The 12,416-nt window shown below is 39.4% G+C and overlaps 1 protein-coding gene, 2 long non-coding RNA genes and 1 pseudogene across 4 annotated transcripts; 1 reads left to right on the plus strand and 3 right to left on the minus strand.

Moving 5' to 3' along the window:
* Positions 1 to 1,478: 1,478 nt before the first annotated feature.
* LOC136238386 (uncharacterized) lies at positions 1,479 to 3,930 on the minus strand. The gene is made up of 2 exons (XM_066028836.1): positions 3,517 to 3,930; positions 1,479 to 3,208 (listed from the first exon to the last, which is right to left on the minus strand). Exons 1-2 carry the CDS (start codon positions 3,626 to 3,628, stop codon positions 1,560 to 1,562), a joined length of 1,761 nt encoding a protein of 586 aa, XP_065884908.1. The 5' UTR covers positions 3,629 to 3,930; the 3' UTR covers positions 1,479 to 1,559.
* On the plus strand, positions 3,905 to 9,746 carry LOC136238388 (uncharacterized). Its single transcript, XR_010692953.1, has 2 exons — positions 3,905 to 4,097; positions 9,489 to 9,746. It is a non-coding gene; the product is annotated as an uncharacterized lncRNA (long non-coding RNA).
* On the minus strand, positions 6,899 to 8,533 carry LOC136238389 (uncharacterized). 2 transcript variants are annotated; one of them, XR_010692955.1, is made up of 3 exons: positions 8,178 to 8,533; positions 7,392 to 7,538; positions 6,899 to 7,163 (listed from the first exon to the last, which is right to left on the minus strand). It is a non-coding gene; the product is annotated as an uncharacterized lncRNA (long non-coding RNA). The 2 variants fall into 2 exon arrangements; XR_010692954.1 differs by having other exon boundaries at positions 8,154 to 8,533.
* A 671-nt stretch (positions 9,747 to 10,417) lies between the features above and the next one.
* Positions 10,418 to 12,055, minus strand: LOC136239252 (uncharacterized; annotated as a pseudogene).
* Positions 12,056 to 12,416: the final 361 nt, after the last annotated feature.

Here is a 12,416-nt window from a genome sequence, read left to right on the forward strand (position 1 = left end):
TCCCATTTTCACATACTTTGATGGTTAATGCCACATCTGAATTTGAGCTCATGCATATTTGCATAACACCACCATAACATTAAGCTCTCTTGTGCTGAATAGTAACTTGATGCTTCTCCTCATGGTACCACGACAAAACTCCAAAACCCAGCACAATGAAACAGCTTCAAACCATAGTTTGGGTAAGTGGTACGCCTACACAAAACAAAGCATGACACTCTACTAATGGTTACGATTAGTTATTTATATATTGTTCGGAAAAAAGCACTTCAGTGTCCTTGTTAAAACTCCAAAACTGTGAAAAGCCATGAAGCAGTGGGCCTTATCTTGCGCTGGGTTAAAACTGACAGTGTGTTCCACTATTTTATTACATCAGATACTCACCTTAGTAGTTGTACGTTCGTTTGAACTAAGCTTTACGTCTTTACTCAGTAGTACCCTGCTACGGTACAAGGAATGAAGCAGCCTATAGCTAGTGCGTTTAGCAACGGGTGAGAGGGCGCGTTAACTGGATGACGAACCGTAACGAGGATTGTACGTGACGTCACTACAGGTTTAATAGGCGCGTTGCCAATCCTATTACGTATATTATCTATGGTGTATCAGCTGAGCTTGGTGTTATGTTAATAGTATGTCATTATATCTACTTTACCAGTTGAGCACTAAAGGGTGAATGCAGAACCAACATCAAAAATTGGGCAGTCGACCTGGCTCTGTTTTCATCAGCACCCACGTATTTCCCTATTATATCATTATTTGTCTGAATAACAAAATACTAAACATGTGCAGGTCAGTCTTCATGATTGCCACACTACTCATACAGTAGCTACCTTGTGCACTGTAGAGTGCCAAGAAATGGTTTATTGGATTGTCAGATTTGTGCAGTGGGCCCTCCACTCCAGCCTTAAACATTTACAGAATTTTACATGCACTGACTGTAGATGTGTCATACAGATGTCTTGAGTGCCACTATGTTTGTCAGTGGAGACTTTACATCGGAATTGGACAAGAGTGATGATTTCACTCACAAATATTGCAGCCGGTCTTACATTGTAAAGGCCTCATATACCCTTAAACTTGTTTTGGGTGTTTAGCTTTCTCACCTCTTCATTGCCTTCATTCCAGACAACACACATCAAGCACCTGGCTTGAATGCAATTTCCATTGCTATTCTCTACATTTGCCATCTGTTGCATGCGGTAAGCCCTTCATCACGTGATAACTAAACATCTCCATTCACCACATGTGCTTACTGGGGTTCAGTGCACCATTAGATTACACACAAGCAAAGCTTTTGATTAGGCACTATAGTACCCTCCTAAAGTTACTTTATACAATTCCTATTAACTCATGTGAGTCTCCTCTGGGTTTATTCAATATCTTTAATGTTCGGTTTTGATAATAGAAATGCGAGTACTATACTTAGCCCTCAAATCACATATCAACTCTATACTCTGTACCATTATAGCACAAGCATCTTGTTTTTACAACCAACACTGATATTGTTTATTAATTCATTACAAATGTTTATCAATTACAATTATATAAATTGCTGGTGTTCATGCATGTGAGCTTAATGGCTGTCTTTGACTCTGTTCTGAGCAATCCTGCACTGTGTCATGCAGTGAGAGGTGACGCAAAACTTGCTTAGGAGAACTAGTTAAGTTAAAAACAGGTAAAGGAGGCTCAGCTTTCTTTTCTAATTGACTGTTAATTTGCAGTTTCTTGTGCTGTGTTTGTAAACATCTTCTCTTCAGACAACATCCTGCTAACACTATAGTCAAAACCATTCCTACAGTAACTACAACACCAGCTATAATGTAGGGTTTGTACATTTCTGCTTTGGTGGTCATACTATTATTAGTACTTTGTGTTGGCACAGGGTTAGAGCTAGCAGTTTGAAATGTACTTGTAGGAGAAAGAAAGGTGTTACTAGTAGGAGCAATGAAAACTGTAACAGTGTCAGTATTAGAAGTAGTGTTGTTGTTAATAGTAGTAGCTGGTGGTGTGGTAGTCATTGTGATAATGGGTGAGACAATTGTACTTGGTACTCGTAACTCATCTTCGCATTGCTGTTGGGCCCTTTCTGTTACTGGTAGCACATTACGGATATCATCATGTTTATATGTAATAATTTCATAGGTTCTAGGATTGATGACGATGGTCCTGTTCTGATGATCACTAATATATAGCAAATGCTTGGTATGATACAAGTAGCAATCACCTGAGTGACAGACGTTAGTAGCTATTGTGTGCAGGCCATTACATGATTCATTAACTACAGTCAAGTTTCCATTAAGTATAGCAAAAAATAGTACACTAGAATTATCATCTTCAACCAACAGGCCATCAGTGAAGGTAGCAGAAATGTCTACACACTTTTCAAGGTCTGGATGTTCTCGATATGCAAGCCAGTAGCTGACGTGAGTGCTATTTGAAGTTTTATTGGTTACAACTATCATCCCAACTTCACCACTGTCTGAGATATAAGATTTACTTAATCCAGACCTAAGAACCCTGAGTAATCTAGTATAAGAAATGTTAAAATCATGCCAAGACTCCAGTAGCTCTACACGAGTTGTCTGATCGTCACAAGTAACAATTAGGTGGTCAGTTACAGTTATATCAGTGATTTTCCTTGCACACACTCGAGGTTGTCTGTAGCTAGGACGGTTGCCATCAAAGCGTACTATCACTTTGGATAGTCTTGCATTATTTCCAATTACAAATGTCGCTGTTTCCTCATCGTTGTCTATAGCTTGGTACAACCCTGTGAAGAATGGCAGCTGTCCATAAACTCGTGAAAACAAAGTGAAAACATTAATGTCATCATCTATAAAGGTCCAATTTCCACCTTCAACAACTTTCATCGAAGCTAGAGTTAGTCTATTGTGGTCTGCTGCATCCACATTGCTGTCAAAGTACAAACATACTGACTTGTTATTATGTACAATCCAACATCGGTAGATGATATCACAGTTCCTGATCTGTTGATGTTGTTGATTGCTGGAGTTGTTGATAGTAGTGTAAGCAATTGTGCAGTCAGACTGTATTGAGACCATCCATTGGTTGCTGATAATGGCATCAGTTTCATCATGGTTGCATAATTCAGAAAAGGACATGTTATAGCAAACACCAACAGTCAACTGAATAGCAGAAACCACGGAATTGCTCAATATCCTGCTTATGCAAATATCTTCTTGTGATCCTAAAATAGCAATACACAAATAAGGAAAGTGACTGAAACTGCAAAAATAACTGTGACGATATGGCTGAAGTAGTCTAGTAAAAACCAATACGGACAAACATTAACTACAATGTCATAATTGAAGGAGTCAGCGGCAAAAGGGGACAAGTGCCATTTGACCCCTTCAATTATATTAAACGTTTATTGTACATATTGAGCTGTGGCTATGCGGTATGTAGGAAACCATAGATGATCTATGAGGCAACATACACTTTACTAGTAACCGAGGCAAGTTGAACCGAGGAGGCGACGTACAAACGGAAACTCACTTCGCACACGAGTATCCTCGCGAGTATCGTCCCCTGGTTTCCCAGACGTCACTGCTGTTGTTGATGCGAGTAAACAAAGCAATAAAACAGTAGAGGCGTGGCTGAAGACCATGGTAGGAATCCTTCTAATAACTACTATCAAGTAACACGTTTCGATAAGTGGACCACGTGAAAATAAGTTGCTTGTTGAATGACGTCACTAACAACTATTTGTTCCGGATGCACAGGAGTACAGAGTACAGGGACGCAGACTGGAGACTTTGTACGGGATGTACCAGACTACCAGTTATTGGTGTCCACGGAATTGTATATGAGTAATCACAACCCAAAGTGAAGTATACTTCATTGCGAGCCCGCTTCATTGATGTCAGGTGAGTGTGCCCTCAAGAATATTAGTCTCATCATAGATATTTATAATATAACACCTGGATTGGAAACGGTTTTCGCGGACCCAATATACCTTGTAGTTATGACGTAGGCACTCTTGAAACAATCCCTGTTATCCGCGCTAGGGAAAAATAATTACCTTTGGACGCTGAAAAGTCACTCGAGAATCTGAAAACTGATGAGTTATCGACGTGGTTAGTCATATTATAACATGTTGTACACGCTAGTCCAGTTTTTGTACGGAAAAAGTGCATATTCACGTTTTGAAAAAATGCGCCATTTTTGCTTCCTCTCTCTTTCACTGGAGCAAGCAAAAATTCTAAAAGTGTTTTATGTCACGAATGTATGCTGTATTGATGCGCTATTCAATAGTGATACTGTACTGTGAGTTTAGAGGTGTTATTGTAACAAATTCGCGACTTGTGCCAAATTTTAGCCAGTGGTATCTTTTTGCCTGTTTCACAAATGGGCGTGAAACTATCCAGACAAGCATCTTTTGATCGTTTTGAGTCGCCGAGGTGATTGTCTGGGATAAAATACATCACTTAGGCTATATTTTGAGTTGGTATCTGTAGTAGATTAAGAACAACAGACCATCCATTGGTTTCATGCCAACAATCTTTGCTTCCTTGTGTATGGACCCTAAATGTGAGTCATTCTTCTAGATACAAGTTCAGTTTTAATGGTGCCACAATATGTAAGGATGTGAGGTAAAGAGTTTTAATCGTGCTAAGTGTGTTAGTTCAAAATTTCATTGTAACCAACCTGGTGTAAATTTGAAGGTGACAATGATTATTTGGTTAGTGTACCATCGTTACTGCTGTAAAAATGCACAAATAAGAAGGGTAAGGAATAGTGAAACTGTTGCGAATGTTGAAGTACTGATCATTTGGTACATTTGTCTGGCCATTGTTCTGAAATTTTGTGGCACTATCATGTCCACAGTAGGTCTTCGTTAAAACCCGTACCGGACCGGACGCACTTCTGACTTAGAAAATTTTTCATGTTTTGTGAACTTACCGTTTTTCTTTGTTTTACGGAAAGCAACATTTGTTTGCGGAGAAGGAAAGGGTCACACTGAAACTATTCGCCCTTCTGTATTAAGTGTGTTGGTCGTATTCAAAGATGTTGTGAACAACGGACAAGATGGACATTTCTTCCCTGCCGCCCACCTGTCATCTTACAACACTGGCGTGACTCGCTGAGAACTTCTAGGCTATGGGTAGACACTTCGAACAGCTCTGCCTTCTATGTACACCCTCCAGTGCCTAACTGGTAAAGTAGATAATAACAACAACTTCAAGTGAAGGTCAAGGTGAAGGCATGAAAGGATAGAAGGACACTTGTAAGAAGGTGTCACAAGTAATAACAACACTTGAGAACTGAATGTGTAGTATGTGACTATTGAGAGCTGTAATGGTAGACTCTGGGTATCTAAATGTTTATGTTATCTTTACAGCGACCAGAACTGAAGGTCTGCATGCATGTCACTAATTTTACAATATGTAGCTACTCAGTGGATTTGAAAATATTGTTACTTGTTTTCAGTTTTGCTATAACAACTGTGGAGCTCCACTACAGTGAAACCTTTTATTATTGGACACATCTGTTATCCAGTAGTCTAAAACTGTACTGCCTGTTCCATCAATCATCAAGGATGTACCAGGGGCGGATCCAGACTTTATAAATGGGGGGTTCCACTCTGGAATTGCAACTTCAGCGTAGCTGTAAGTCAAAGACCAAAACTGAAAAGAAGGTCATTACCTGCTGACAATAGCTACCCCTCACCATAGATATTCTCACCAACTATATTTCCTTATTTATAACTCCACATGTAGCCTGCTACACTGCTCCCCTTAAGAATACTGTGACTGCTCTATTAGAGTATCTCGATCTTGACTGCTTTATTAGAGTATCTCGGTCTTGACTGCTCTATTAGAGTATCTCGAGTAAGAGAGTTCCATGGAACCCTTTGAACCCCCCTATACCCAGGTTTAGAATACAAGAAACAAGGTTAGGCCCAGAAGATTTAGTGTGGGGCCTTAGGCCACTCCAAATAAATTCTGTGTCCTGTATCTAGTTACTGTTAGCTCTAACTGTTCCATATTCTTCCATTATTTTCCCGTTATTCTTGCATACTGACAGGCACAGTAAAAGCCATTTTGAAACAGTGTAAGCAGCGCTATCAAATCAGCACAAATTTCACGTCTGTGCTATTTTTGCAACTTAAAAAGGAAGAAACAAGCTTATGCATGCTTTTATGGTTGTACTAGGCAAACAATGGCTTGAAAAGCTGCCAACCGCTCACATGGAAATATGCTTGAGTCCAGGATGGGAAACAGAGAATTTATTTAGAGTGGCCTTAGCTATATACTTGCATAAGTTAGTGGTGAATATGTAGCAGTTGGTATATTATTATGGTGAGTAGTGGTGGCAATATTGTGGTAATTCAGTGGCAGCTGGTCCCGACCACTGTGGGAACATCCCCGAATCATTTAACACTTTACCTTGATAGTCAAGCAACCTTGATTATAATTTTAGTTCAGATTTAGCTTTAATAAAATATACAATCTTTTGAGCATCAGGTTATAGAGGTTTCACTGTACTTGTGTTGACATTTATTATACTTGTTCACAAAATTGAAGCAACAGCTATTCAAACTTGACCACTACTCAGTATAAAACAATGTTTTTTAATATTATGACACTGCTCAAATTCAGCCATTGTTAAAGGTGTGGTGGTGTTTAGCTACATAAAAATGGCATTTGTATTATTCATGAAGTATATAATTATACTTAAGGCTTGGGACATAATTAACATGGATGTTATATCATGAGGTGATCTTTCAACAAGGTCTTAAAATACACATGAGCTATGTTTGGGACCTACTTGAGTTGGTCACTTTAAATGAGATAATCTTATTAATGAGCTTGTCGAGTATACCTTAGCTATGTTTGGGACCTAACTACTCAATGATATAACATCCATGTCTTAACTGTGTCCCCTTGTGTGATGACCACTTTTACTGCTGTACGTTGTTTGTGCACCTCTCCCTCCTCACGTACAGTGTGGCCTTGTGGTAAACAAAGTGTGACTTGCATAACGTAAGCACCCACTTAAAAAGTCCACAAATTTTGACCCAAACTCAATGTCCGTTTGCCATACACTACACCGTAGTGAGGCCAGCCAAGCTAACAGAATATACTCACTGGCTTCTTCACTCACTAACTTTCTAGTTGTTCCTTCAGTGACACATTGCCCTGTACAACAACAAAGACAACTTCACACCACTATAAGTCTCACCAACTAGTAACAGCTTTATTACTCTCCCCCTAATGACTATTTGCACATTAGGGATACAGGTAGCAGGATGCTCTGGGAGCAACAGTGTTTTTGAGATTATCACGTTGTCTTGCAACATTGTAGAAAACCACTAAACACTATCTCTATCTCACATGACTATCATCAGTCTAACCCCACCCCCTTACACTGCAAGGTTAAGCTCGGCTATTTGGTGATACCCGTCTCGTTCCTTAGCTCGTCTTTCAGCTGTGTCATCAGATGCCTGCCTTGAAGCAGGTCTTTGCCTTCAGCTCCAGTGTCTCCTGAGTCATCTGCTCTATATCAGTGCATCCCTGTGACAATTTGAAACAATGAGCAATATTAACACACATTGTGTCATCAAATATGCCAACCACATAACAATTATTCAAATACGTGATTAGCAGCACCACTTCTAACATACAGTAATACAAGCATAGACATGCCCGGGGCTATGATGCATGACCAATCTCCTTTAGTAAACAAAGCTTCACCACAGCAGCACTATAGTATTGAATAATGGTATATGTTATAGCTCCCAACGGAACTGCTTCTAGAACACCTACTACTGAAACTAGTACTGCATGTGCACACTAAAAGGATTAGAAAATGGCAAACCATAGATTATATATTCCCTAGGTGGGGAATATATAATATATGCCTGAACAATGTGACTTCCGTAAAACAAACAAAAACGGTAAATTCACAAAATGTTAAAATTTTCTAACTCAGAAGTGGACCCACAAAACAAAATGAGTGCTTCCCTGCCAATTCACCTGAGTAAATGATGCAAACTTAGCTGTGCTTTTGGTGGGGTCACCTGAACTGGACACTGAATGACTGACATACTGGCATATCAAATGAAGATAGCTACCCATGTAGTCTCAGGAAATCCAACTAACCAACAATTGCAGTTTACACTATCATACAATATAGATATATTCAGTGTTCACTATTTCATGTTCTTATAGCCTTCATTTCCTCCACTCCCAGCAAGTTCAGCCCATGGCGAATCTGTTTCAGTCATCTCGTGTCAGTGTTGTGAGTTGGCAAAGGAAATCTTCACCTACTGTAGTAAGACTAGCTGCCTGTATAATTCGCTCCTTGACTTCGCTACATCACTTGAGAAGAAGAACCCCGAGGGACCCAGCTGGGTTGATTCGAGGGTTTTGTCCCCGAGATTCACCAACCCCCTGAGTAATGTGACTTTACGTAAAACAAACAAAAACGGTAAGTTCACTAAACGAGAAAAATTTTCTAAGCCAGAAGTGGGCCCAAAAAAAAAATTGGCCCGGTCCGGTCCGTTCCGGGTTTTAACGAAGGCCGTCCACAGTAATTTACTATACTAAGTAATTTACTATACTAAGACCATACCAAATTAATCATGTGTTTCATGGATTGTTTGCCCTCTAGTAGTGAGCCAGCAGGTTTTGATAGTTATATGACTGCTCTATTAGAGTATCTTGATCTTGACTGGTGTAAAAGCTGAAGTCCTTCCATAATAAAGTGCGGAGCTCCATTTCCTTCCCCTTGGGTACTACACCTGTTACTGCTTGCACAATATTTTATTTTTGAGTTTGCCAAAACAGTGACCCACCGCATCCGCCTCCCTGAAACATAAGATTAATTTGTCATGGCCTAAGCTGATCACTGGTTTTATATTTTTGTTGTATAGTTGTACTGCACAAAAGCAACTTGAGCTGTGAAAAGGGTTCCAGCCTTCGAAAGCCTGGGTAAATAAAGCTGTGCACCAAGAGAAATTAAAGTAAAGTAGTACTGACCCAGTCTGGGTGGTAAAGGCTTTAGCTCCATTGGTTGTACAGTAAATAGTTAGTTGTTAGTTTGGCTGGTTAATTTTCAACTATGTTTGAGTATGTAGTAGTGTAAGGGACTGTAAGTCCACACTTTTTACATTGCCACTCGTAACTGGCCTTGTGCAACGGTTTTCAAAAATTGACAGCAACAAGCCAAAAAGAAACCAAACTATACAGTGCCATGATATCACATGTTTTACCCCATCAAACAGGACCTGAGGACACTAGGCACCATCTGTAAATATACGTAATTTGAAGGCCCGTATCACATACAAGTGAGAACCACATGACTTATTGTGGTGCATGACTTCCATACGGTCCCTTACGCTATATGCTGATGTAGTACACTACTAATACCATACAAAGTACGTGTTGTGTTCTTCTGTATTTATTAATCAACTCATTATTGTATTTAGTGGATAATTGTGTATCACTTTTAATGCTGTATAGGATTGTGTTTGTGTCAGCAAGTATACATGGAGAAGTGTCAGCAAGGAAAGGATGTAACGTTAAGTCATCATCTTGATTGATTCTGTGGTGTGTACTTAATGGAGATGGACTTAAGATATTCAGTAAAGACTTGGATAGCAACTGCAGTTGTCAGAAGAAAATGTTTCTCCATAATTAGATTGTTATGACTCCCCTTGTGGGAAGTGTGTTCATGGTTGTGTGTGTGTGTGCCTGTGTGATAAACTATATTATTGTTAATATGGGTAGTGCATGAATTGACTAGGACCGGTTTTCCGAAACAGTCATCGAGACCGTTCGTTTAGTCAGAGGTGTGATGAAGTAACTCTAATACAACACACGCTATTCTATTACAACGCACAGCTGGTGACAAAATTAGTCATTGGTTGTGTAGCGCGGCTAGTTTCCCATATATACTTGCTTCCCAATGAAATTGTGCACCTAAGGCTAAGGCCACTGCAATGAGATAACTTGTTTCTCATCAGCTTCTCATAGAATAACAGATGCGGGCGGGCGGGCGGGTTATCTCATTATTTGTAAGTCACATAAAAACTTCATACAGTAGCTGACACATAAAGAAAAATTGTATAATACACTATTACAAAAGCAGTATGATCTATTTTTTTATTTTAGGTTTTTGGCAGTGTGCACATTGAGGGTAAAACGCTGAGTCCACATCAACTTCAACTTCTTCAGCACAGTAAATACATATTGGAGTATAGCCTGCTGAATAGTACAGCTTCTCAATAGGGTCATAGCAATTGATATTGTGCACATATACTTCTGAAAAGGGCTCTGGAAGTTCCATATCCTGTAATGAAGAGCCACATGTATAAGAATAGTTGTCAAGCAATGACTCCAGTGATGTGCGTTGTGTTTTTCTTTAACTTTGTTTTACAGTACAACAGACGCTACATATCACATTCCTCACACAACATCATCATGTCAACATTCTTTACATGTTGCACACTTGCAGAAAATGGTAGTGTTTTTTTAGGTGTCTTGACATGGAGAGATGGTCGATGTTCTTCAGTGGTAACTTGACCAAATATCTGGCTGAAACTTAAATAATGGTTGTCACTTCCAGGTGTAGGATCTGGCAATGAATTAAGTTGTTTAAATATTTCTTCAGATAATCGAGGTGGCTTACATATATTACATTCTAAAGAGCCACATTTACGGATCTCAAAAAAGTAATGCCGCTTCCTGCAGCAATGTTGCATGAACTCTTTCAAGTTTGGGTGATCAGGCAGGGATTTTTTGTTAATAGATGTATTTATTATTGTGTCATCAATTTGCTTTAGCACAGTCAAAGACTGGTCCATAGCTTCTGCAGTAGCAGCATTAAAAACATTAAAACTTTCTTGTTTTAGTTGAAGTCTTGATAGGACTTGTGCAAGACAGATTTTTGGACCAGGAACTGAATCAATTATGGCCTCTCTCAGTGTGGGATGCTTAGCAGCTGCAGCTCTAATTTCCTTCATATTTCCAGCTTTTCCCAATAACTGTTCGCTGTCATCATCCATTCCATTCCATGCGAGTCCAACACATTGCAGTCCCAGGTTGATGACTGACATAATGCGCTCCACTGGATTTCTCCATGAATGGTAAGGGGCTGTCCTGGCTGCACAAAGATAATCTAGATCTAATTGTAGAAATAATGAAATCAGAGATAACTGAACTGCAATAAAAGTAAGCCGGTGGTCAGGACCCCCATCAGTATATAAAACAAAATAGGCTTTGACTGAACATCTGTTTTGATCAAAGAAATAAGTTCAGAAGCATGCCTTATTGGGCTGGATGGCTCAAAAGTACTTTCTTTTAAACTAATATGGACTTTACCTGAATACCAAGAGCCAGAAATATCATCTGGGATAGCAACTTTAAAAAAGACTGATGGTATAAAGCTGAGCTTTGTAAAGTCATGATCAGCCACCAAAAACTCTGAGCCAGGTGCTGTGAATACATGACGCCCTCGCTCAGCTGCTGCTACTGGGACATTGGGCTCGCCAATTTTTATCCTATGTTTGTCATCGAGGCAATAAAATAAGCTGTGTTCCCTAAAAAGAACTGCATATTCTCTTAAATATCGAAAAACACCAGCCGCATAATGACAATCTGGGTGATCTTTTCTGAACTGACGCTGTTGAACTTTGAAGCGTACTTTAAAACGGCCTGTGTGGTGGAGGGCTCTTAGAGAATTGGGTGCTTTGGGCCAAAACTGTAATCTAATCCATTCTACACTTGGAATTTTAGTGTCTGCTGGACATCTTGCTGCTACCTGATCTCTAAAGTCACGGATTGATATTGCACTTGCAATGTGTGTAATATTTGTATGACGACGATCATCCACAGCTGTACCAACTGATTCTTCAAGTAATTTACTACATTCATCCCAAAACACGTCATATTGAGACTTCATGCCAGAATTATTATGCCGGAGGTCCATTACTATAGATGGATCTTCCATTTCAATTGCTTGCTTCACTCGTTCGTCAATTTCGGCCTGATCAGTTGTGTCACTACTGGAGCAGTCACCTGTAAGATCTTTATAAAAAAATCTTAAAACTGCTGGCTTAACTGTATGTGTTACCCGCCCAAACTTTTGAATAAATTCTTGAATCATCATCCTTGTGTGATAAACTGGAATATGCTTTTTAATTTCTTCAATGACCACTTGGCTGTTTTTGAGTGCTTGATCAAGACAATTGTCTGGTACATGCCAAACAAAATATGCATTTCCACAATTATTACCACTTGAGTAGATGAGTAATAATGCAGAAACAGATAAGCCAGCTTTAAGCTTCTTAACCATGTAATACTTTTTCTGGTTATCAGAGGGTAGATAAGAATGCAAATCAATTAGGGAATAAGGGCCTGCCTTTGAGAGCTGTTCACAGATATCTTGAA

The sequence above is a fragment of the Dysidea avara genome, chromosome 11, assembly GCF_963678975.1.
Source record: "Dysidea avara chromosome 11, odDysAvar1.4, whole genome shotgun sequence".
Taxonomy (NCBI): Eukaryota; Metazoa; Porifera; class Demospongiae; order Dictyoceratida; family Dysideidae; genus Dysidea; species Dysidea avara.

What these genes read in the sequence shown, in the direction of transcription:
- LOC136238386 (XM_066028836.1), bottom strand. Translation starts at nt 3,628, where the DNA reads ATGGTCTTCAGCCACGCCTCTACTGTTTTATTGCTTTGTTTACTCGCA. An exon ending in CGAGGATACTCGTGTGCGAA is followed by an intron (nt 3,209 to 3,516) that starts GTGAGTTTCCGT and finishes TTGCTATTTTAG; the next exon opens with GATCACAAGAAGATATTTGC.